Source organism: Prionailurus bengalensis, chromosome A1 (genome assembly GCF_016509475.1).
Source record: "Prionailurus bengalensis isolate Pbe53 chromosome A1, Fcat_Pben_1.1_paternal_pri, whole genome shotgun sequence".
NCBI lineage: Eukaryota > Metazoa > Chordata > Mammalia > Carnivora > Felidae > Prionailurus > Prionailurus bengalensis.
The window spans coordinates 205,448,470-205,471,990 of record NC_057343.1 but is presented as its reverse complement, the minus strand read 5'-3'; the positions used below and the strand labels follow the sequence as shown (position 1 = coordinate 205,471,990).

At 41.2% G+C, this 23,521-nt stretch overlaps 1 protein-coding gene across 5 annotated transcripts in view; it reads left to right on the top strand.

Moving 5' to 3' along the window:
• Positions 1-3,925: 3,925 nt before the first annotated feature.
• Positions 3,926-23,521, top strand: part of NNT (nicotinamide nucleotide transhydrogenase) — a 94,378-nt gene continuing 74,782 nt past the window's right edge. Inside the window, exons 1-5 of one of the 5 annotated variants that reach the window (XM_043598888.1) lie at positions 3,926-4,053; positions 9,397-9,600; positions 14,512-14,741; positions 17,043-17,260; positions 21,915-22,002. In XM_043598888.1, the coding sequence (XP_043454823.1) occupies positions 9,444-9,600; positions 14,512-14,741; positions 17,043-17,260; positions 21,915-22,002 (693 nt within the window). In that variant the 5' untranslated portion in view covers positions 3,926-4,053; positions 9,397-9,443. The other 4 variants (XM_043598914.1, XM_043598899.1, XM_043598909.1 and 1 more) reach the window with 4 other exon arrangements.

The window sequence follows — 23,521 nt, the reverse complement described above, 5'->3', positions numbered from 1 at the left end:
ATGCTGAGTTAGTTCTAAACAATTCTAAATACAAACTGGTTTTACTTAAATAAACTGCCAATTACTTAGCTTTGTCCTAGCTGTTTAAGGTCAGTTTTCCTTGATCTGTTTTCAATTAATGTGGAAGAGTATAAGTTAATTTAATCAGTTAATGTTTGTTTCTTTTAATTTTTTTAAATGTTTTTATTTATTTTTGAGACAGAGAGAGACAGAGCATGAGCCGGGGAGGGGCAGAGAGAAGGGGAGACACAGAATCCGAAGCAGGCTCCAGGCTCCAGGCTCCGAGCTGTCAGCACAGAGCCTGATGTGAGGCTCGAACTCACAAGCTGTGAGATCATGACCTGAGGCCAAGTCGGATGCTTAACCGACTGAGCCACCCAGGCGCCCCAATATTTGTTTCTTAAAATCAACATATCCTGATTGGTTTGCTGGGAGAAAAGGGCTGAGATGGGGGTTAGTGATGGTTTCCTTAAAATCAGTCAAGTGTCTACATTATTCAAAATCCCTGAAGTCTAAGAATACGTTCTCTTTGGAGTTGTTCACTTTGCTAATATTTACTTGTAAAAGGGAAGCTTGAAACTATAAACTACTAATAACTGTTGAACATAATAATCACAATGAAAACACATTTAATTGACCCATTCTCTGGCCAGGTTTTAACTGGATGCAGGGTTTTGTTAACATGTCCTCTTTAGAATTCGGTTTTTGATCACAGATTTTCTTAGGCTCAGTCTACAGTTTGATTTTTGACTATTGGGCACCTCTCTGGCTTGAGGCCTCAAAGCAGAACCTAATGGTGTGTTACACTCTTCTAAAGATGTAATCTTTTTTGATTTTGATAGATTAGGACTCTATCTATAGAGTCCCAGTAAATATTTACTAAAGATAGTAAATACTATCTTTAAGCATTTGTGGGTACAACGTCTCCTAAATTTCAGGGGGTTAAATTTGAATGTTCAAAATTGGATCCACCCAGGGAAGCCTGGCTGGCTCAGTCAGTAGAGCATGCGACTCTTGGTCTCAGGATTGTGAGTTTGAGCCCCACGTTGGGTGTAGAGATTATGTAAAAATAGATCTTAAAAAAAATTAAATTGGATTGTCCAAGTTTAAGTTATTTATTTATTTATTTATTTATTTATTTATTTATTTATTTAGTGTGAGCAGGGGAGGGGCTGACAGAGAGGGAGAATCTTAAGCAGGCTCCCTGCCCAGCTTGGAGCCCCAACATGGGGCTTGATCTCAGGACCATGAGATCATGACCTGAGCCAAAATCAAGAGTTGGTCGCCTAATTGAGCCACCCAGGCACCCCTACATTAAGTATTTATTAAATATTTATCATTTAAGTTTTTATTAATTTAAATTAAATGATTATTAAAGTATTAAAAGCATAGAACAATCTATAATGAAAATTTGCATATATGTATATATATACACGCATATATACTTTTCTGAATGAGGATTGGAGGTGGAGAAAGTCAAGGAGGAAGAAGCAGATATCGAAGTGGACAAAGCCCTTAAAACCTAACAGGGGATATAAAATCTTTGCAAAAATTTTATACAAGGCAGTTTCTAAGATTCAGAAGCAACTAACTTACAAACTTTTAGAACTTAATCCAATTTTCTTTGGGGACTCCTAGGAATATTTTGTAATTATTCTGTAGGAGATTGGGGCCTAAAACAGAACCTTCCAAATGACAAATGTTTTCGTCTGAAGCAATGGCACCCAAGTTATGTTGGATAAATGAGAAGAATGAATTTTATTTAAAAAAAAATTTTTTTTAACATTTATTTATTTTTGAGACAGAGAGAGACAGAGCATGAATGGGGGAGGGTCAGAGAGAGGGAGACACAGAATCGGAAACAGGCTCCAGGCTCTGAGCTGTCAGCACAGAGCCCAACACGGAGCTCGAACTCACGGACCGCAAGATTGTGACCTGAGCTGAAGTCGGCCGCTTAACCGACTGAGCCACCCAGGCGCCCCAGAAGAATGAATTTTAAAAATTACCACATACTTACTATTTAATAGAAAAAGTGAGAAGTGGTATGTCCTCCTTGGATTTCTTCCAATGTGCTGTAATCATAAGAAGATGAAATTGATGTGCTATAATCATAAGAAGATGAAATTGAATAACACATTGAGCATTTATTTAAGCCAGGGTTTCTCAGTCTTAGCACTATTGATGTTTGGGGACAGATAATTCTTTGTTGTAAGGGGCTGTCCTGTGTAATGAAGGGTGGTTAGCAGCATCCCTGGTCTCTACCCATTAGATGCCTCCCCTTTGCAGTTGTGACAATCAAAATGTCTCCAGACATGGTGGGATAAAATTGTTCCTATCTGGGAACCACTGATTTTTTGTTTTAATTTTTTTTAACGTTTATTTATTTTTGAGACAGAGAGAGACAGAGCATGAACAGGGGAGGGGCAAAGAGAGAGGGAGACACAGAATCTGAAACAGGCTCCAGGCTCCGAGCTGTCAGCACAGAGCCCGACGTGGGGCTCAAACTCACGGACCGTGAGATCATGACCTGAGCCGAAGTCGGCTGCTTAACCGACTGAGCCACCCAGGCACCCCTGGGAACCACTGATTTTTAAGCCTTGAAAGAGAAAAGCAGCAAACCCCTGCCCCCAGTGTTTATTTATTTATTTATTTTGAGAGAGAGAGTGTGTGCAAGCAAGGGAGAGGGAGTGAGTGATAGATGGAGCAAGAGAGAATTCCAACCAGGTTTCACATTGTCAGCCTGGAGCCCAAGGCGGTTCCAACTCCCAAACCAAGCTAGGAGATCATGACCTGAGCAGAAAACCAAGAGCAGGATTGGATTGAGTCACCAGGCACTCCGCCCTCAGGTTTTAAAGCAAGTGGGTTTTTTTTTTCCCTCCAGTTTTAGTTTTTCCCCCCAGTTTTATTGAGATATAATTATTTTTTTCTTTTTAATTTTTTTTATGTTTATTTTATTTTTGAGACAGAGAGAGAGAGAGAGAAAGTGGTGGAGGGGCGGAGGGAGAGGGAGACACAGAATCCAAAGCAGGCTCCAAGCTCCGAGCTGTCAGCACGGAGCCTCATGTGGGGCTTGAACTCATGAACCATGAGATCATGACCTGAGCTGAAGTCGGACACTCAACTGACTGAGCCACCGGGGCGCCACAAGATATAATTAACATACAGTACTGTATATATTTAAGGTGTATAGCATAATGATTTGACTTACATATATCGTGAAAGGGGCTTAGTTTTAATCCTTATCAGTTACTTCTGCCTCATTGAATCTACAGTATCTGGAACCTGTTCCTATGGTTGCATTTATCATAGTTCATTATAGTTTTTAAAACATGGGGCTTGTGTCGTTTCCTGTCTGTGAGCTCTTTCACGAGTGGGGCAGTGTTTTCCCTTGACATCCTCCGGATGTCAGTGAAAGTCCATTAGTTGAATGACCTTTTATGCTGGTTAAACACAAGAGATGTTCTTAAAGGAAGGGTTTCTCTGACCTACCTTTCTTTCTTTCTTTCTTTCTTTCTTTCTTTCTTTCTTTCTTTCTTTCTTTCTTTCTTTCTAAAGGAATATCTGTTTTGCCAGTCTCAAATATTTCACTTAAAGTAAAATGCAGTGACCATGCTGACACTTAATGATGATTCAGCTTTGGGCAAGTGAACCATTTTATACTGTAAATTTTATTCTTCCCACTTTCAATCAGAAAACACCTGCAGACTAACAACTATGCGCAAAGAACAAATAGGCTCATGTTTTGCTGAAGTCAACCTAGGCCTTCTCAAGACACTTAAGGTCCACCAAAGACGCTCTCTAGCCGTTGGATATTAATACTACCAGCAGCACACGGCTTTCTCTGGGCCCATCGGGGGAAGACGAATACGTAGACGTGTGTTAATTTTCGGGCCTTGACATCGTTTCCGAGGAATTTAACTCCACCTCTCCCGGCAAAAAGGAACAACAACGCCCTCATTCCCGCCCTTCACCACCCCTTGGCCTCCTCCCACTTTCCTTTTGGTCCTCTTCTGTTACAGAAGTTCTGATTTTTCCTAGAGTGCTAGAGGAAAGGTACCAAAGTGGAATTATATTACCCTCTTACTTGCTCTGGTGGGACACTAAGAGAGGAAATCACACTTGGGATTGTAACTGGCTCTCCAGGGGAGAGAGCAAATGTAGCCTTGAAAACTTCAGCGGCCGCCTTGGGCTCCAGGTTTGATTGACAAGGACGCGCCGAGGGAAGGCGCGGAGGCGGGGCAGGGGGCCTCGGGTCGAGCCCAAGACAAAGAGGTTTTGGTTGCCACCCAGGAGTGGAGGGCCCTTTGGGGTAACTAGCCTTGGCGCGCTAAGGGGGCGTTTGGTGCGGTCGTTTTCTTGTCCGGAGGGAGGGCGGTAGGCTCTGGGGGCCCAGAGGGCAGAAGGGCCTGGTGGGGAGGGGGCTCCGGGCGGAGGAGGGGGCTTGGGGGTGGGGGTTGGGGGGGCTGCGCCGCCGTCACGTGGCCTCCGCCGCCGCCGGGTTGGGGCTGTTCTTCCGGGTTGGAGGCGCAGCTCCGCGGGGCCCGAGCCCAGGGCTGCCAGCGCGGCTTCCCTCGCGGCGCGCTGCCCGGCCGCCCTGCCTCCCAGCCAAGGTGAGCCGCGCGGCGCGGGCAGTCCTGGCGCGCGTTTGGGGCACGGCTGGGGAGGGGGCGCGGGGCTGTTGGGGATGGTCCGGGCCCCCGCAGGGGAGGAGACCTGTCAGGGAGAAGGGGGCGGGGTCGGTAGGGACCTGGATGTGGGGTGCACCCGGGCGCCCGCAGGCCAGAGGCTGGGGTCCGGAAGGAGAACCGTGCCTTGAGGGCCCCATTCCTTGTCTTTTGCCGGGGCGACGTGGAAGGGAGCGGGCGGGTGGTTGGGAAACTGGGTCCTTGCAGAGGGCAGGGAACGAGGCGGCAGCTGTGTAGGTGCAGGTCTTGGAGCTTTGGGAGGACAGCGGGAGTCCTACGGGGTCATTTCGACCGGCAAAATGGGAGGAGGGGGGAGGTCATAGAGGACTTTCCATAGAGGGTGCGCCCAGAGAGGTGGTAGCTGGACGCCCCGAAATTGTGCTTGAACCTTGAGGGAATTCAGGGTCGGCGATCGTTTGGTGACTTAGGAGGTGGCGAGCGAAAGTTGTGAGTGTGTATGTCTGTGAGGGTTGGTGGTCTGAGCAAACTTCATCCAGGCAGAGAGAGGGGCCCGGGCTGGCGACCGGGAGGAGACAGCAGTGGGGGCAGAGCTGATCTGAACCCCGGAGGAGGAATGACTGTAAAGCGACCGGGGCCAATAGGCTTCCAGGGAAGGTTATAAATAGCGGTCCCGCGCAGATGCCAGCCAAGCTGTAGTGTAGTTGCCCAAGGAGGGGCGGGACCGGTGGGTTTGGGCGAGGTCACGCTGCCTGCCAGTCTAAGCTTCTGTAGGGTATTGTGTCCTTGGTTGGTATGTTTCGCTTTAAAAACGTAACTTGTTTACGGTGGCAGGCGTCCTTTATTCGCCCTGTGGTGCAGGGCAGTCCTAAAGCGATCTCTTTATAAGGAGTCTTTTAGGACAGACTCTTCCCATGGTGTTTGCATGCTTTTATTAAAGTGCTTCCCTCTTTAAAAATGTTCATGTCTTCTGCCATTTTTTAAATGTTTATTTATTTTGAGAGAGAGAGAGAGAGAGAGAGAATCCCAAACAGATCTCGTGCTGGGGCTCCAACTCATGACCTGAACGGAAACCAAGAGTCCCTCGCTTAGCCAACTGAGCCACCCATGTGTCCCACTTCTGCCCATTTCTTAACTGGATTATTGACTATAGAGAACAAACTGAGGTTTGCTGGAGGGGGAATGGGTTAAATGGGTAATGGGGATTAAGGAGGGCACTTGTTGTGGTGAGCACTGGGTGTTATATGTAAGTGATGAATCACTAAATTTTACTTCTGAAACTAATATTACACTATATGTTACCTAACTGGAATTTCAGTAAAAATCTGAAACTATAAAAAAATTAAAGAAGAAAAAATATTCCCCTTTTCTCTGTTGCACACCTTTTATTTGCAAACCTGGCTTAAAATTTTTTTTTTTATTAAATGGACAGTTTAGGACTACTTTTTTATCAGCAATGTGCTAAGCTGTTTACCTTTGCTGATGGAATCAATCTTCCGCAAGGCTACACAGCATTTCGTTTTCGAAGGAAATTTCCTGAAACTCTGGAGAATGTGTTTTTATAGACACGCAGGTTTCAGGTTACCTAGTCCTAGTTATTTATTCATTCAGTTAAAAAGTACTTGTTTTTCTCCTCCTTTGTGCAAAGTACCCGGCCGGAGGTAATACCAAAGTGAGTAGTAATAGCAATAAAGATATTGTGTCCTTTTACGCCTTACAACAACCCTATATAACACAGGTGCTATTATCATTTTAAAGATGAGAAAATCAGGTTCAGAGAAGGTAAGTGACTGACTTGCCAAGGACACAGCTAATAATTGCAGAATGAGGGCTTGCAACCCACAGTTCACCTTGTTAGCCTCCTAGGCTGTCATCATTCTGACGTGCTTGCCCTCAAGAGTTTTAGTACGTATTAGGGGAGATAGTTGCCCAAATAACTTACACTGCTGTATGAGTGGTATACTAAATTTTTTTTTTTCAGTTTTGAGTTGTAAAGCTTTCCCCCATTGCTTCAAAGCCATAGAAGCACATGAATAAAATAGCTTTAAAATAATGATAGGGGAAATTCAAATATTCTCTGAATATATTTCAGGGTCATTTGTATTTAATTTAGTCTTAGCGATAGGGACTGTTCTTGCCAATAAACTACTTTCTTAAACATTATTTGTTTATTTACTTTTTAATGTTTATTTATTTTTGAAGGAGAGAGAGACACACAGTGTGAGCAGGGGAGGGGCAAAGAAAGAGGGAAACACAGAATCTGAAGCAGGCTCCAGGCTCTAAGCTGTCAGCACAAAGCCTGACACCTGGCTTAAACTCATGAGCTGTGAGATCATGACCTGAGCCGAAGTCAGACGCTTAACTGACTGAGCCACCCAGGTGCCTTTTTAAAATTTATTTTTAAGATAGAGTATGAGTGGGACAGGAGTGGGGGCGGGGGGGACAGAGGATCTGAAGCATGCTCTGTGCTGACGGTAGAGAGCCCGATATGGGGTTTGAACTCGAGAAACGTGTGATCATGACCTGAGCTGAAGGCAGACACTTAACTGAGCCATTTGGTGCCTTACCAATAAAACTACTTTCTGTTCACTGTCTTACATGTTTATAACTTAAATAAATTGGAATTTTGGGGCGAAATTGGTCTCTGAAGTCCTCTGCCTTAATTGCCATCGGATGCTAGGGATCTATTCAACATCAAATTACCATTTTCCAAGTAGGCAAGGCTGTTTTTCCAGATGGCCCGAAACAGGACTTCTGCTTTAAAACATTGTAAAATCTTATCTATTCATAAATGTTTTAGAGCCTAATGGGGCCCTACAAACAAACTTTCTTGTGCTTTTATATGTGAGCAGACTGAGGTGCAGAGAGATTCAGGGAGTGAAGTGGCCAACTTAGACAATACACGGGCTCTATTATATCTAGCTTTGTTCTCTCCCTGATGAGGTCTGGGTAAACCTCATCAGCCCCATGAGAACAGTGGTTGTTGGGGAGCTGGGATGATCTAAGAAGAGAAACTAGAGTGAATGGGGAGGCGGAGATAAGACTAGGTCATTGGTAATGGTAGGACAAATCTCCCCCAAGGCAAGAATTACCTTTTATATATCTTTGTATCTCCCTTGGTTGTTGGCATAGATTCAGTGACTGTTTTGAATATGTGGCTGAGTTTCGAATTTTTGGCTCTCTGTTTTCAGCCATGAACAACCCAGAAGTGACCCATGAATAAATGAGGAGTGTATTTATGGGATTCAGGGGTGCTTGGGATTGAAATGAAATGACATGTGGAAACACTGAAAATCTAAAAACCTGTTCAAGTGCAAAGCATTATTATACATTTTTGATTGCATGCCTGAACCCATCTTGCATACTTCCTCTTCCTTAGCTTTTTTCATATTACTCTCTCTATCTCAAATGTGTTTTTTTTTCTTTTTCTGAGCTCTGTAGAAGGACATAATCTCCTTTGATCCCTCAAAGAACTTTGGACTTGCCTTACTCTGTAGTGTTATTACTTGTTGACTTTTCTTATCTCAGAGCGTGTGATCTATTCCAGTTTGATTCCACAGATGCTTCTAATGACTGTGACTCTGAAACTCAGCCCTCTATATGTGTTTGTTGAATTAAAGGTCATTTTAAGAATAAGCACCATCTGGATTAAGGATTTCCATCCCCCGTGTTGCTTTCTGGTATTTGTAAGAAGTTGCTTCAGGGAGTTGTGGCAGCAGTTCTGAGTGAACTAGACCTTTCTTCCTCTGGAGACTGGAAGAATGTTCATGGAACTGCTGGGATTGGGTGCTGGGCCCCCTGAGGGCCCACATGATGGGGCAGAGCCTAAAAGTGTAGTTGGTGGAGTTAGCTGAATTTGACTGAGAGTTCCAAATCTTCTTCCTGATTTTGAAGGAAAGAAAAGAAAGATGGGGGAACTCTGAGAATCAAAGGGATGGTGGGCGTGCCTTCCATGCACCCCTGGGGATCTGCCATGGAGAACAATGGAGGTTGGTCAGTAACAGCAAAGGTCAGTGATCCTCCATCCAGCCCAGTTAGAGCTGGTGCAAAGTGGCTGCTTGTGAGAACCACTGATGGAAGAGTTCCTAGTTACACCCATATCTACAAGCACAAACCTATGTGATATTGACATTCTTCTTTTTTAAAATTGGAGTCATATCCCACACATGCTTAATTTTCTTGAGATGAGCACTTGGCAGACACGAATCTCATGTTCACTCAGGCTCAATTCAGGGGGTCTTACAGGATAAGCATCTTGCTGCACTGAATAGGTTGCCAGTGTTTTCTGTACAACATTTGTAGCTAAACAAGTTGCTATTGTACTATACAGCATTATAGACAATTTAAGGGAAATCCAAGGGTGATTATGCAATTTTTGCTGCGCATGCAGACTTAGAAGATAACTTTCATGTAAGATATGATTGGACTCTATAGCAATTTTCTTTTTTAGCTTCCCTGCTACATTAAGGATCAATTAAGGTGACCAAGGCTTGGAATTGAATAGTGAGTTTATAACCACAGTTTTAAGTGGGAGAATGGATTCCGAGTTTTAAATATATGAATTGGAAACAAACTTCTGAAGCCATCTTCTCTAAGTAAAGGACTTGGCAAATAAAATCCACTGTAGATGCCCACATACAGCTGTTATATCCCAAGCTCTTTGAATTAGTATTTTTTAAAAAAATTTTTTGATGTTCAAATGACAAAGTATGTTTTTCTTGGCATATAAATATTTTATTTTCTTTCTTCTTAGTGATTTACCCTCAAGGAAATTTGGGATTCAGGAAGTTGGGAGCTCATATGAACATGGCGAACCTACTGAAAACCGTGGTGACTGGCTGTTCGTGTCCTTTACGTAGCAATTTGGGGTCCTGTAAGATTATACCCGGGAAGAAGGATTTTTTACGAACATTTCATACTCATCAGGCACTGTGGTGTAAAGCCCCTGCCAAACCAGGTAAAGTCTCACTTCAGTGTATATAGATCAAACCTTCAAGTTGTAGGAGCGAATAGATCTCCTGATGATTGATAAAAGGAAAAGCGATGCAGTTTTATAGCCTGGTGTTGGTGAGTCATCATTTTTCGTTAAAAAAAACCAACCCTAATGAGTGCTTTTAAAAATATTTTCCATGTATAGAAGTTTCTGACTGTCAGTGCTAATAGAGAAGAAAATAAAATAGAACAAGAGAAATGATAAACCAGTTGAGTTGTATCCGGGAAACTATTGCTCATAGTAACCATTTGTCTTAGTAGCTCTTCCTCTTTCCTTGTCTTTTTTGAGGCATTGTACTGTATATGGCTCATCTATGCTGAGGAACAACTGAGTGTATCAATTAATTTGTAGTACTGCTTCTCGATTTACTGAATGACAGCTTCATCTCAGTTGCTCAGGTCAGAAACCCTGGAGTCATCTTGGTCTTCATAGTAGGTATGGGTTAGCTCTACCTTGTATCCAGGGTCTGTTCTCATCATCGCCATTGTTATCGTCCTGTTCCGAGCCACCATCATCTGTCCCCTGGACTGCTGTGCTAGTCTCCTAAGTGCTCTCTATGCTTTCTGCCTCTGCCCCCACGACAGTCTGTTCTATACACAAAAGCATCGTCTTTTTAAAATGAAAGATCATGGCGCTCTTCTACTCAGAATTTGCCACCAGTGTCCTAGCTCATGCAGAGGAAGAGCTGAAGTCTTTGAGTAGCCTACAAGGTGTTCCCTGCTAGGGTCCCCACTCGCGTCTGTTCTTGTGCGCAGGTCAGAAGGAGAGGCTAAACGAGGGCTCCCTAAGCTGAGGGAGATCCCTTTATTATGCATTTTGTGCAAAGACCCTCATAGCTCTCTGTACTTCATTGGCAAAAACTCAGACAGGCGGCAATTATTTAGCTGTTAAGGGAGACTTGGACACAAAAGAGGTCCTTTATTCCAGATGGGGACAAACTCAACTAAAATTGGCATTCTGTTATTCAGGTGGAAGACTAGGATAGATACCTGTCTTTGCCACATAGAATAATGCCCTTCTTTTTAATTTAAGTTTGCAGGACTCTGGGCAATCAGAATCCCTACACTGCTATGCTTTTTGAGTTCTTATGTTTGTCTTTAATAGATTTCACAGCCTCTTTTCTTGTTCTCATGTGACAAGTGACTGTTGGCAGGGTACCTGTCCCTGAGAGCCCTCAACTCTATCTTCAGATTTATTTCTATTTATTTTTATTTTTTTATTTCTATTTTTTTATGTTTATTTAGTTTTTGAGAGAGAGAGACACACACACACAGAGACAGAGAGACAGAGTGCAAGCGAGGGAAGGGCAAAGAGAGAGGGAGACACAGAATCCGAAGCAGGCTTCAGGCTCTGAGCTGTCAGCACAGAGCCTGATGCGGGACTTGAACTCACGAACTGCGAGATCATGACCGGAGCCAAAGTTGGATCCTTAACCAACTGAGCCACCCAGGCATCCCTCTTCAGATTTTTATTTTAGGTGTTTTAGAAAGCTGGGTTATCCAAGCGTGATAAAATTGTGTCTAAGATAAAAGTAAGTAATTGCACTGAGGACATGAAAATTTTCCTTGCGAGTAAAGGTATGGACATCAAGATCTCTATATTGACTATGCAGGAGACTTTTAATTTGTAGTTCTTGACTATTTCCAGATAATTACTTTTTATCTCTAAAAGATAGGGATTCTGTTTTAAAAAATACATAACCGCAATTTCATTACCACATTGCAAAGCATGAAAAGTAATTCCAGTCAGTATTCGTATTTTTTCAGTTTCTGTTTTTACAGTTGTCTTATCCAAATAAAGATCCAAACAGGGTCCACATGTTGTATTTGCATACTGTATCTCTCAGGTCTTTTTTGATCTCTGTTCTCCTTTTTTTTCTTGTTTCTTTATTTCTTGAAGAATGTAGTTGTTGCCCTGTAGAATTTCTCACATTCTGGGTTTGGCTGAATGAATTCCCTTCATATTATTTAACCAGTTTCTCTGTTCCTTGTGTTTTCTGTACCATTTAGCTAGACCTAGAGGCTTGGTTAGACTCAGGTTTGTTTTTGTTTTTGTTTTTGTTTTTTGACAAGAATACTTCATAGGTGGATGCTGTGTACTATCTGTGGCATTTCGTCAGGAAAATTAATCAGTGAGTTTAGATGTTGATATTCATCCATTATGGAGCTCCCATCAGTTTTTCACTCAAAGGCTATAACAGCCATTTAATGATCATCAACTAAATCCATGGTTTTATGGGGAGGGGGTTTGAAATGGTGATACACTATCATTTTATCTTCATTTATTAGCTAGAATTTTTCTATAAAGAAAAACTTTCCCTCTGTTATTTAGTTACCCTGAGGTTGTAGTGGTAAGGTGGGATAAATGTTTGGTTCTGTCCCATTCTTTTTTTTTTTTTTTTCAACGTTTATTTATTTTTTTTGGGACAGAGAGAGACAGAGCATGAACGGGGGAGGGGCAGAGAGAGAGGGAGACACAGAATCGGAAACAGGCTCCAGGCTCTGAGCCATCAGCCCAGAGCCTGACTCGGGGCTCGAACTCACGGACCGCGAGATCGTGACCTGGCTGAAGTCGGGCGCTTAACCGACTGCGCCACCCAGGCGCCCCTCTGTCCCATTCTTTATAGTTTTGGTAATAATCTCTTGGTTTTCTTAAAGTATTAGTTTTCTATTCAGCTGTAACAAGGTAACACAACTTCATACATACACGAATTTATTATCTTACACTGCTGGAGGCCAAAGTCTAGAATGGCTCTCACTAGGTTCACATCAAGGTGTCGGTGGGGCTGTCTGTATTCCTTCTGGAGACTTTAAGGGTGGTCTGTTTCCTTCCCTTGTCCAGCTTTTGGAAACTGCTTATATTTTTTGGCTCGTGGCCCCTTCTTCCATCTTCAAAGCCAGCAGCATAGCATCTTCAGACTACTATTTGACTCTGGCTCTTCTGCCTTCTTCTCTCACACTTAAGGACCCTTGTGAGTACAGTCGGCCCACCCAGATAATCCAGGCTAATCCTTATTTCAAGGTCATTTGATTAGCAACTCTAATTCCATCTGCTACCTTAATTCTCCTTTGCTGTGTATCCTGACACATTCACAGGTTCTGAGGATTAAAAGTGTGGACACCTATGGAATACCATTATTCTGCTTATCACACACCCGCTAAAGTTGGCCAATGAAGCTTTTAAAAAATATTTATTTTTTGAGTATCATAATGAACTCCTGCATTTTAACATCTTCGGATGTATTTTATTACATTGCAATTAATTATTCTTTTTCATGCTCAAATTGTTTCATATTTGGCCTTTCAAGTTGGCTCCCGAACCTGTTTGATGGGACTTCATTTGTCTTTGGTGGCTTCTTTGACTTATGGTATATAGGGCCTAGGTAATTTGGCCTTGTCAGATAAGTGAACTCCAGATGTTTATGTGATTTAACTTTGCACATCAATCTGGAATATTTTCCAGCTTTCTATTATTTTCCTCCCTCTCCTTCAAACAGAGGTTAAGGTTCACCACATGTTTGCCTTTGGCTTACTTTTAGTTATTACTGCTAATGGAGTATGGGGTTTAAGACTCTGTTTGAATGCAGGTATTTTTAGGTTGACTTAATTTCTCTAAGGCCTCAATATTGTTACTCTGTAGAGATAATTTGTTTTTTTATTATGTATTTTCAGAGTTTAGGTTGCTAGAGTGGATTTCCTGAACTTTGGTACAACATACCGAAGCAGATTTTTTTTAAAAGAAAAGTCTATTTGTGCCTGTGCGTTGAATAAAACAACAGAAGCAACTTTAGCTAAAATTGTTCAGAGCCATATATAAATACTTTATGTATTTTATACAGGCTCTTTTGGGTTACAAGGAACAGGATTGCATCAAGGTCCTATTTTGTGATGAGGGTTTATTGGGTGTATCCTTGGGAAGTACAGAAGCCTAGGAAACCCCTCATCTACTTCTAGGAAAAGTGGAATGGTATTCTGGATTCCATAGCTATGGCTCATCTTCCCTCTTTGTATCGCCACTACTGATGTTTCTGCTACTGTTGCTGTAGACCTCCCTTTGTCTACCTTTAACCTCATGGCTGCTTACAAATAGCTTTTGTACCCTTTACTCCCCCTGTCCTTTTCTGTGGGTCTCACATTCAGACACTCAGAGTACCTGAATGGGTTGGGTCATCACTGGCCAACACAGAGTGTCCTTGGGCAGTTCCTATGTAAGTCATCTCAGGGACTCTCTGGCCTATAGACTATTATCTTTGACCCAGCTGTTGATCCTTCGTCTTATTCGCTGTGGCCAAGAATGTAGGGTCTCAGGATACAACACTTGGAAATCTGTGAGGAATTGCCTGTGGCCAAATTGCCAGGAAGAAAACTTTGAGTGTAGCCAACAATGTGTCTAGTATAGGGTTGTTCTTCAAAACAGCTAATTAGTTCTGTCTTCCTTAAAGGTGAGGACAAGGAGACCATAAATCCCAGAGGATTAGTTTGAAGAGTGGAGTTAGCATTTTGATTGATCTCTCAACCCATTTTTTTCCTAAGAAAAATCTAGTCATGTGCCTTGAAGAGAGCTATTTGGTTAAATGAAATATTTGGAATTTAAGAGAGTGGGCATAAATATTTCCCATTATTCAAAAAACTCAATTATGATTATGAATCAGGAACATTATTTTGAGCAGCAACTTGTATGTTCAGTATATTTTGAACAGACTGCCCATTTTCATTTTTTGAACTGTTATTAAAACATTGTTTTTATGTTTTTTACTGAATTAATTTTTCTTTTTCTTTCTTTTTCTCTCTCTCTTTCCCTCTCCCGTTCTTTTCTCCTTTTCTTTCTTCATTTCTTTCTTCCTTCCTTCTTTACTTCCTTGCCCTCACTTTGTAGGAATTCCATATAAGCAACTGACTGTTGGCGTCCCCAAGGAGATTTTCCAAAATGAGAAACGGGTGGCATTGTCTCCTGCTGGTGTTCAGGCCTTGGTCAAGCAGGGTTTTAGTGTTGTCGTGGAATCGGGTGCTGGCGAAGCTTCCAAGTTTTCTGATGATCACTACAGAGCAGCAGGTGCCCAGATCCAAGGGGCGAAGGAAGTGCTGGCTTCTGATTTGGTGGTCAAAGTAATTATTCCTTTCCACCCCTCATTTATAGCTCGCTTTTTAAAAAGTGTTCATGGAAAAATCATATTGTTATAACTCTTCATATTTTCAAACACTGCCTTTTCTCAGAGAAATGGTTGCCTGTTGTGAATATTCTTCATAGTCTGGTAGAACTTTTATCAGGCAGTGTGGTCTCTGTTTAACCATGAGAGTAGAAAAAGTGATCTTTCTTTTTAGATTTTCATGTGGAAATTCCCTTCTTATTGGCTAGGGAGAATTTGCACTTCATGGTTCATACATATCCAGAATACCCACAGGTGAGTATTTAACTGCTACGAGAATGGAAAAAGGGCATGGGACTCCTCCTAGGACTGAACGTACCCTGATCTTCTGATATGTAGAAGGAACAGTGATTTAACTGACCTAAGTGCTATTTCTAGAGAGGGCAGGGCTGCCTTGGAGAAAGCAGCACGGGGCTGAGTAGAGACAGCCTTACCTACTTCAATGAAAGGTCTTAATGTGTAATAGAAATCTATGTGCTGAAGAGCTTCAGACATAAAATCTGAAGTAAAAAAAAATCATATGGAAAAAGGAAGGGACTATCACAAGTGTACCTTAGATAATTATTAGGGAGTAGCATTAGCCTAAATCCTAAGCCTTCTGCAGCCAAGACAAAGAGGGAGATAGGGATTGTAGTAGCATGATTATTAGGCAAAAAGAAGCTCCTCACTTGCTCAGGAAAGACCAGCTTTTTTTGGTATGTGTGTTAATTTGTAAGGGGCATCAATCATGTAACTGTTTTTTTTTTTTGTTTGCTTTTTTTTTTTCTTTTAACATAAATTCTACTGAATAACTTGGTAGAGTAGTGATCTTTGCAGAAGACAAAACAATTTTTTGGTGTGGAAATTAACAGTGAAATTTACGGTATGTGGGGAAGTTGCAATTCAGCCAAAACTTTTAAAGTGTTTAGGTGTATAGATACTTGGTGATATAACTTAGTATAGTAAAAGAGCTTAGGGCAAATAGAAAAATGAGTATGATCCATTCCAACATATGCTCTAGGGATCAAAACCTTTTGAGATACCCCACAATAAAGGGTTAGTAGGGTGTATATAAGTTGTGGAAGCACTTTGTGTTCCTTTAGATCCACAGTGTGTATGAGCATGTTACAAGCACGGAGAAATCCTATGATATAGTAACTTAGATAACTTTATACTTGCATTAGTAAACTATTTTTGAGTCAAGCCTGTTAATATCCTGGGGAACTAGTGATCCAAAAAGCACATTCAGGAAAACATTCTGTTGACTTAACTCACTCATATGCCAACAGTCTCAGCTGAGCATTTGATAAGGGCCAGTAGGATTAATTCAAAGTTGACCTCTAATTTTTATTAAATATATATTTTAGATTCTCAGTGAGGAAAAATAGACCTTGCCAAGGAGTCTTTTTAAGTTTATTTTAGAGAGAGAGAGAAGAGAGAGGGAGGGAGGGAGGGAATGAGTGGGGGAGGGGTAGAGAGAGAGAGGGAGACACAGAATCTGAAGCAGGCTCCAGGCTCTGAACTGTCAGCACAGAGTCTGATGTGGGGCTTGAACCCACAAATCGCAAGATCATGACCTGAGCTGAAGTCAGGTGCTTAATCAACTGAGCCACCCAGGCGCCCCTAGAGAGTCTTAAAATCCAGAACCTTAATTAAAATCGTATGTGTCACCAGATCAACAACTGAAATGGCAGTAACAAAGATGTTTCCTAGGTAAATGAGATGAAGTGCTATGAAATGAAAATATTGACCCAGTGTTTGTGTTTCTGTTTCCTTTAAAAATTTAAGTCCCTGAGCTATTGTTTTCTGGGCTTACTTGCCTAAAAGTGCTACTGCGAACTTAGAGCTAAGGACATGATACATGTTAATTGAAGATCGATTTTAAACTTGGATATAAAACACACCTTAAAAGCCCACAAATGAATCTGCTTATCTGAATGTGTTTCTGCAGAAACTTAGGAAAAGCTGGCAATGGTAAAGCCATGTTATGAACCTTACTTAAAAATAAAATTTTGGGTGGGGGGGGGAACCTTCCAGAAGAAAGCATTCTTCATGCTCTTTACTCAGATCAGTTCCTAGGTTGGTCATCAGTCAGAGGACAGATGGCAAAGATCTTGGTGCTCCTTACCTTGTTTAGGAATTTAGTCCAAAATTTATTGCTGAAAGATTACTTCTGGCCTATTATTTCAATCATGGCATGTCATTTAGATTGTCCTGTTTACTTAAAAATATGATAAAGGTATTTACATTATTAATCAGTGACTTGACTTTTTTTCCTCAGGTGCGAGCTCCCATGGTTAATCCAACATTAGGTGTTCATGAGGCCGACCTTTTAAAGACATCGGGAACATTGATTAGCTTTATTTACCCAGCCCAAAATCCAGACTTGCTAAATAAACTTTCTAAAAGAAAAACTACAGTTTTGGCGATGGACCAGGTTCCAAGAGTCACGATTGCTCAGGGATATGACGCGCTAAGCTCCATGGCCAACATTGCTGGGTATGTTGATTCCTTTCCATTTTGGTTGAACAAAGCACAGTGCTACTCTAGAAACATGCTCATTGTGACTCTTCTCTCTTACAGTGCTTTTACTTGTAATAATTGTTGGGGATAAAAGTGCCAACACTTTGAGAGTGCCCTTATTTATTTTTTTAATTAAAAAAAATTTTTTTTAATGTTTATTTCTGAGAGAGAGAGAGAGAGAGCGAGAGAGCGAGCACAAGTGGGGGAGGAGTAGAGAGAGAGGGGACACAGAATCCAAAGCAGGCTCCCGGCCCTGACCTGTCAGCACAGAGCCTGATGCAGGGCTTGAACTCATAAATGATGAGATCATGACCTGAGCTGAAGTTGGAGGCTTCACTGACTGAGCCACCCAGGTGCACCAAAAGTGCCCTTATTTTTTAAGGCTCGGTTTATTATTTCATAGTTAAAAGAAATGACTCTTCATATTCTACTCTTCATGGGTAGAAGTCTTATTTCCTTCCACCAGAGCAAATGATTGTGAAATTATTTGTATGAAGAATAGACTGTCTTGCATGTATGTGTGTATATACGTGTATACACATGTATACATTAGGTAGAAATTGCTACTTTTTTTCTTAAAAAAATTTTTTTTTGATGTTTATTTACTTTTGAGAGAGACAGAGAGAGAGAGAGAGAGAGACCGAGCACAAGTGGGGGAGGGACAGAGAGAGGGAGACACAGAACCCAAAGCAGGCTCTGGGCTCTGAGCTGACAGCTCAGATGCAGCCTGATGCAGGGCTTGAACCCACAAACTGCGAGGTCATGACCTGAGCCAAAGTCGGATGCTTAACCGACTGAGTGACCCAGGCACCCTGCTACTTTTTTTCAGATTTTATTTGAGACGATTGACATATAACATTGTGTAAATTTAAGGTATAAATATAATGATTTGATATATCAGTATATTGTGAAATGATTGCCACAGTAAGTTAGTTAACATAAATTGCTGTTTTTATAGGTCAAAAAAGGTCAGATATTGGCAGTTTCATATTCTTCAACCTGACACATACATATTAGCATTTACCATTTTAATTATGTTTTGCTTAGGTAAATGCATAAAATATTTAGCAAATATGGAAAATGTCTGTATTTGGCAAAGTTCTACCTGGTGTCAAAACACGTATTAATAGGGGCACCTGGGTGGCTCAGTTGGCTAAGTGTCCAACTTCAGCTCAGGTCATAATCTCACTGTTCATGAATCTGAGCCCCACGTCAGGCTCTGTGCTGACAGCTCAGGGCCTGGAGCCTGCTTTGGATTCTGTGTCTCCCTCTCTCTCTGTACCCCCCTGCCCCCACTTATACCCTGTCTCTCTCTCAAAAATAAATAAATGTTAAAAAAGTTTTAAAAAATTATTACCCCCCCCCCCCAAACCACATATTGATAACTGAGGGCTAACTACGTCCTCTTACCTTTGCCTGCCACTGCTGCGTTCCCACTTTACTGCCTGGAGAGCTGCTCTGAGAGGAGACTAAGGCCCCTCCTGCTCTGAGGAACAGGGCTCTGACTGAGCAATCACGCCTGCCCCGGGGGGATGGGGTGTATCGTGTTGCTGACTGACTAGAGAGCGGGAAAAATCTGGAAATTGAAGATGCTTATGAAATCAACTCCTCAGGAGATAGTTGAATTAGATTTTAAGCATGCAAACTGCTGATAGTGACAATTTGCTAATATGAATGAGGCACCAACAAATGAAAACGGTTAAAAAAAATCAAACAGTGCATGCAAGAGAGACTAACGTGAATAAAGCCTTTTATGGCCTGACACATGACCTGAAGGTTTTCTTAGGTTTTATAGCTTAGGTGTAGCATATCAGCTAGGCCAATAGATCAAATAGAGTCTACTTTGGGTTTCATTTTTGAAAGAAAAGCAGAAAACAAAAAGGACAAGCTAAAAACACATTTTGTTATCCTTACTATAATATAGCAAATGGTTGGTTTGAAGATATTTTTTGTGATATAAAGTATACACCAAAGGACCAAATAAATTTTTGCCATATTATTTTGTTTGTAGAAAAGTTACATTATGTATCATGGGACTTCAAAGATTTTCTTTTATTTTTTTTAAAGTTTATTTATTTTGAGAGAGTGAGCGACTACAGGGGAGGGGCAGAGAGAATCCCCAGCAGGCTCTGCACTGTCAGCCAGGAGCCTGATGCGGGGCTCGAACTCACGAACTGTGAGACCATGACCTGAGCCGAAACCAAGAGTTGGATGCCTAACTGAATGAGCCACCCAAGTGCCCTGAGACTTAAATGTTTTCTGTAGAAAACGTACAATGTGATCTTTGATTTTGTCTTGTTAAATGTAGAATATGAAAGGTTATCAAAGCCAGTGGTTCCAGCCCAGTGCTTTTTAGCCGTAGAATCTTTTGGGCAAATGACATATTATGAGGCAATATAAACAAATGCAATAAAAGCAGAGTGGCCTTAGTTGAACTGAGGGACGGAGGGGTGTCCAGAAACATGTTTGTTCTCTACCCCACCCAGTATGGCCCCAGAGTTGGCTGGAATTTGAACCTTTGGGGATCCATGGGACACAGTTTGAAGAATCGCTATCTTACATCCTGAGCTGATATATGCAAAGGGCATAGTTTGAGGTGCATCTTCTAGGATACTTATCCACACAGTACGTGATAAATCATTATCTAAGTCACACACACAGCCATATTACAGTGAAGACACGCTCCTTCTAGTTCATTCATGTCCATTCTGAGCTTTTTTTGCTGTCATCAAAAAGAGGCAAACTGTTATCACTTTTCCCCACTATCAACGTTTTCTTGTACATTCCTGTGTAACTCATCTCATTTTTGTTATTTGTTTCAGAATAGCAGCTGAATCTTTTAAAACATTAATTCTAAAATTTCTTACAGTGGCCTTTGAATCTTTATCATGTTTGGTTTTTTGAAAGTTTCTGTCACTTGGATTCAGAAGTAAGACTAACAAGTAATGTGATCTCTATAATATTGCCTTTCTGCTATAATATGATTTAAAGTCGTAGTGGTTACCATTATATCCTTTTGCATCAATTATTATATCAAGTATTATTTTATAAAAAATATGGCCAGGAAAAAAATATGATCAGGGAAAGGTTTTATTGTCAGCTAGCAGGTAGATTTTAATAAATAGTTGCATTGTAATTTTAATTATAATGTGCTATAGTTAATGTGTAGAGGTGCCTTTTAAGGATAAAATGCTCTGAAAATGAAATTAGTATAATATGTTAACAGTATCCTCGTAAGAAAAGATGGTATGTATGGTATATTTTACTTGTTTTTGCTGCACAGAATGTTTCTTTAGCCAAAAACACCAGTATTTACCAAACACTTATGATGGCAGGCTTTGTGCTAAGTGCTTTTCCTGCCTGGTCTCACTTAGTCCTCATAACAACACTAAGAGATGCTCTTTTTGTCCCCACTCTGTAGATGAGGAAACCAAGGATTAGGGACTTAGAGAAATTTACCCAAGGTCACAAAGCCAGTTAGTGGTAGAACTGGGCCCTGCACGGAGGTCACTGTGTCTCAAAATTCCATACTTTCAACTCTTAGTGATCAAGGGAAGTTTTTTTTTTTTTTTTAATTTTTTTTTTAACGTTTATTTATTTTTGAGACAGAGAGAGAGACAAAGCATGAATGGGGGAGGGTCAGAGAGAGGGAGACACAGAATCCGAAACAGGATCCAGGCTCTGAGCTGTCAGCACAGAGCCTGACGCGGGGCTCGAACTCACGGACCACGAGATCATGACCTGAGCCGAAGTCAGCCGCTTAACCGACTGAGCCACCCAGGCGCCCCTTGTTTTGTTTTTTAATTTAATTTATTTATTTTGAGAGAGAGTGTGCACAAGTGGGGGAGGTGCAGAGAGACAGAATCCCAAGCAGGCTCTGCACCATCAGCGTGGGTCTCGAACTCATGAACCAAATGGCGACTCATAACCTGAGCTTAAGTTGGATGTTTAACCAACTGAGCCACCCAGCTGCCTCAGGGGAAGTTTTTTGTTTGTTTGTTTGTTTGTTTGTTTTCTGGTTTTTTTTGGTTTGGTTTGAGGTTAGAATTTTATTATGTACAAGCATATAGCTATATGTCATTTCTTTTTCATTTTAAAGTTTTTCCCTATGACATAAATACTACATAATCATTAAAGAAAATTTGGACAATACAGTGAAGTAAAACAGAAAGTCTGAAGTGTCTGTAGTTTCAGCACTGGAAGAAAACCGTTGTTAGCATTTTTTTTGGTCTTTCCTTCATTTCTTTTTTTACACCAACTGATCTTCTGCAGTGTTCATTCTGAAAAGGCCAGGGAACATCGTGGATAAGAGTGTGCTTGTGGAGGTAGGATGCTAGCCAGGGTTGGGCTTCTGGTTCTGCCATTTGCTAGCCGAGTGACAGCAAGTCTCTTCCACTCTCTGTGTGTCTGTTTACTCACCTATAAAATGAAGGTAAAAACTGTACCTGTCTGTAGGATTGTGGAGGAGGTTAAAGGAGTAGTTATACATGTAGCACTCAGCGGTTTTTGACACATAGTAGGTACAATTTAAATGTTAGTGATTATCTTTGACTATTAAAGCTTCATTGGTGGCTTACAATAATGTATTAGTCTAAGCTCTTTAATTTTATGGAAATATTTATTTTTTCAGCTACAAAGCTGTTGTACTAGCAGCAAATCATTTTGGACGGTTTTTTACTGGTCAGATCACAGCTGCTGGAAAAGTTCCTCCAGCTAAGGTAGGTAGAACTTTTAATGTTTCTTCAAATACGAATTATTTATAATTTTTTTAATGTTTATTTATTATCAAGAGACAGACACAGAGCGTGAACAGGGGAGGGGCAGAGAGAGGGGGAGACACAGAATCTGAAGCAGGCTCCAGGCTCTGAGCTGGCAGCACAGAGCCCAACGTGGGGCTGGAACCCACAAACCGTGAGATCATGACCTGAGCCGAAGTCGGACACTCAACCGACTGAGCCACCTAGGAGCCCCCATAATATGAATTATTTAAAGGTGAGGGTATGTGTAGTACTAAAATACAGTTATTTTAAAAGTTTTGTTCTGTGTTAACTTCACAGTGTTAACCCTGTGTATATTTGGTACAAATATATGGTAAAGCCTCAAAGCTGTTTATGATTGCTTGACAAAAAAGAATTTTGACATTTCTGGAAGTTCTAGTTTTTTGTTTTTTTTTTTTACTTACTAACTTGAATTCTTAAAGGGGTTTTGGATAACTTGTTCTGTGTATGTAGGGTGTTTATTACTGATGTTTGAAAAAGCTTCAAGATACCATTCAGTAGATTCTTGATTTCCCAATGTTGTGACACTTGGTTCATGGAAAAGATTGTCTTAGTTTTGTAGATTCTAGATTTCCCAATTGTGACATTTTGTTCATAGAAAAGATTGTTTTAGTTTTTTCACTGGGCAGAGAGAGAGGGAGAGAGAGAATCCCAAGTAGGCTCCCAGCTGATAGCGCAGAGTCTAACTTGGGGTTCCCTCCCACGAACCATGAGATCACTGTCTGAGCCAAGGTCAAGAGTTGGATACTTAACCAACTGAGCCGCCCAAGCACCCCTTCACTTTTTTTCAAATATGGGTTAAGAGGATGGAAAAAGGGAGGTGGTGTATTTGGGTAATTGGCAAAGAGAATGGGTGTGGTTTCTTTAATGTAGATTGAAAGCAGAGAGGAGCAGTTGATGACAGGTTGGGATGGCTAGGTAAAAGAATAGATTATGTTATGACCCTTCAACATTACATATACTAATTGACCATATAAGCATGTTGTCTCGGTATAGAAAATAGGACTTTAAATGTTGTTCATCTATCTGAAGAGTATACTCTCTGCCTGTAGGCATAGGTTTACTCAGTGCTTCCTGCTCTTATGTACTTTGTTATATAAACCGAGAATGCACATGAAATAAATCTCCTAGAAAAAAATGAAAAAAAAAAAAAAAAAAGATACTAGCAGCTTTGAGAAATAAATTGCTTTAAGAACAGGCCAGGTAAAGAAAATGCAAGTGCTTCGAGTGAAGGCCAGAATACATAACAAGGAAGTTAGCAAACAACAACAGAGATGTGCTATGTGAAGTGACTATTTTTTTTTTTTTAAGTTTATTTATTTAAGTAATGTCTACACCCAAGTGGGGTTCAAACTCATAGCTCTGAGACCAAGAGTCACATGCTCTTCAAGCTGAGCCAGCCAGGTGCCCCTGAAGTGATGATGTTTTGACTCCTTTGTCAGGATCGTGGGAATGGGTC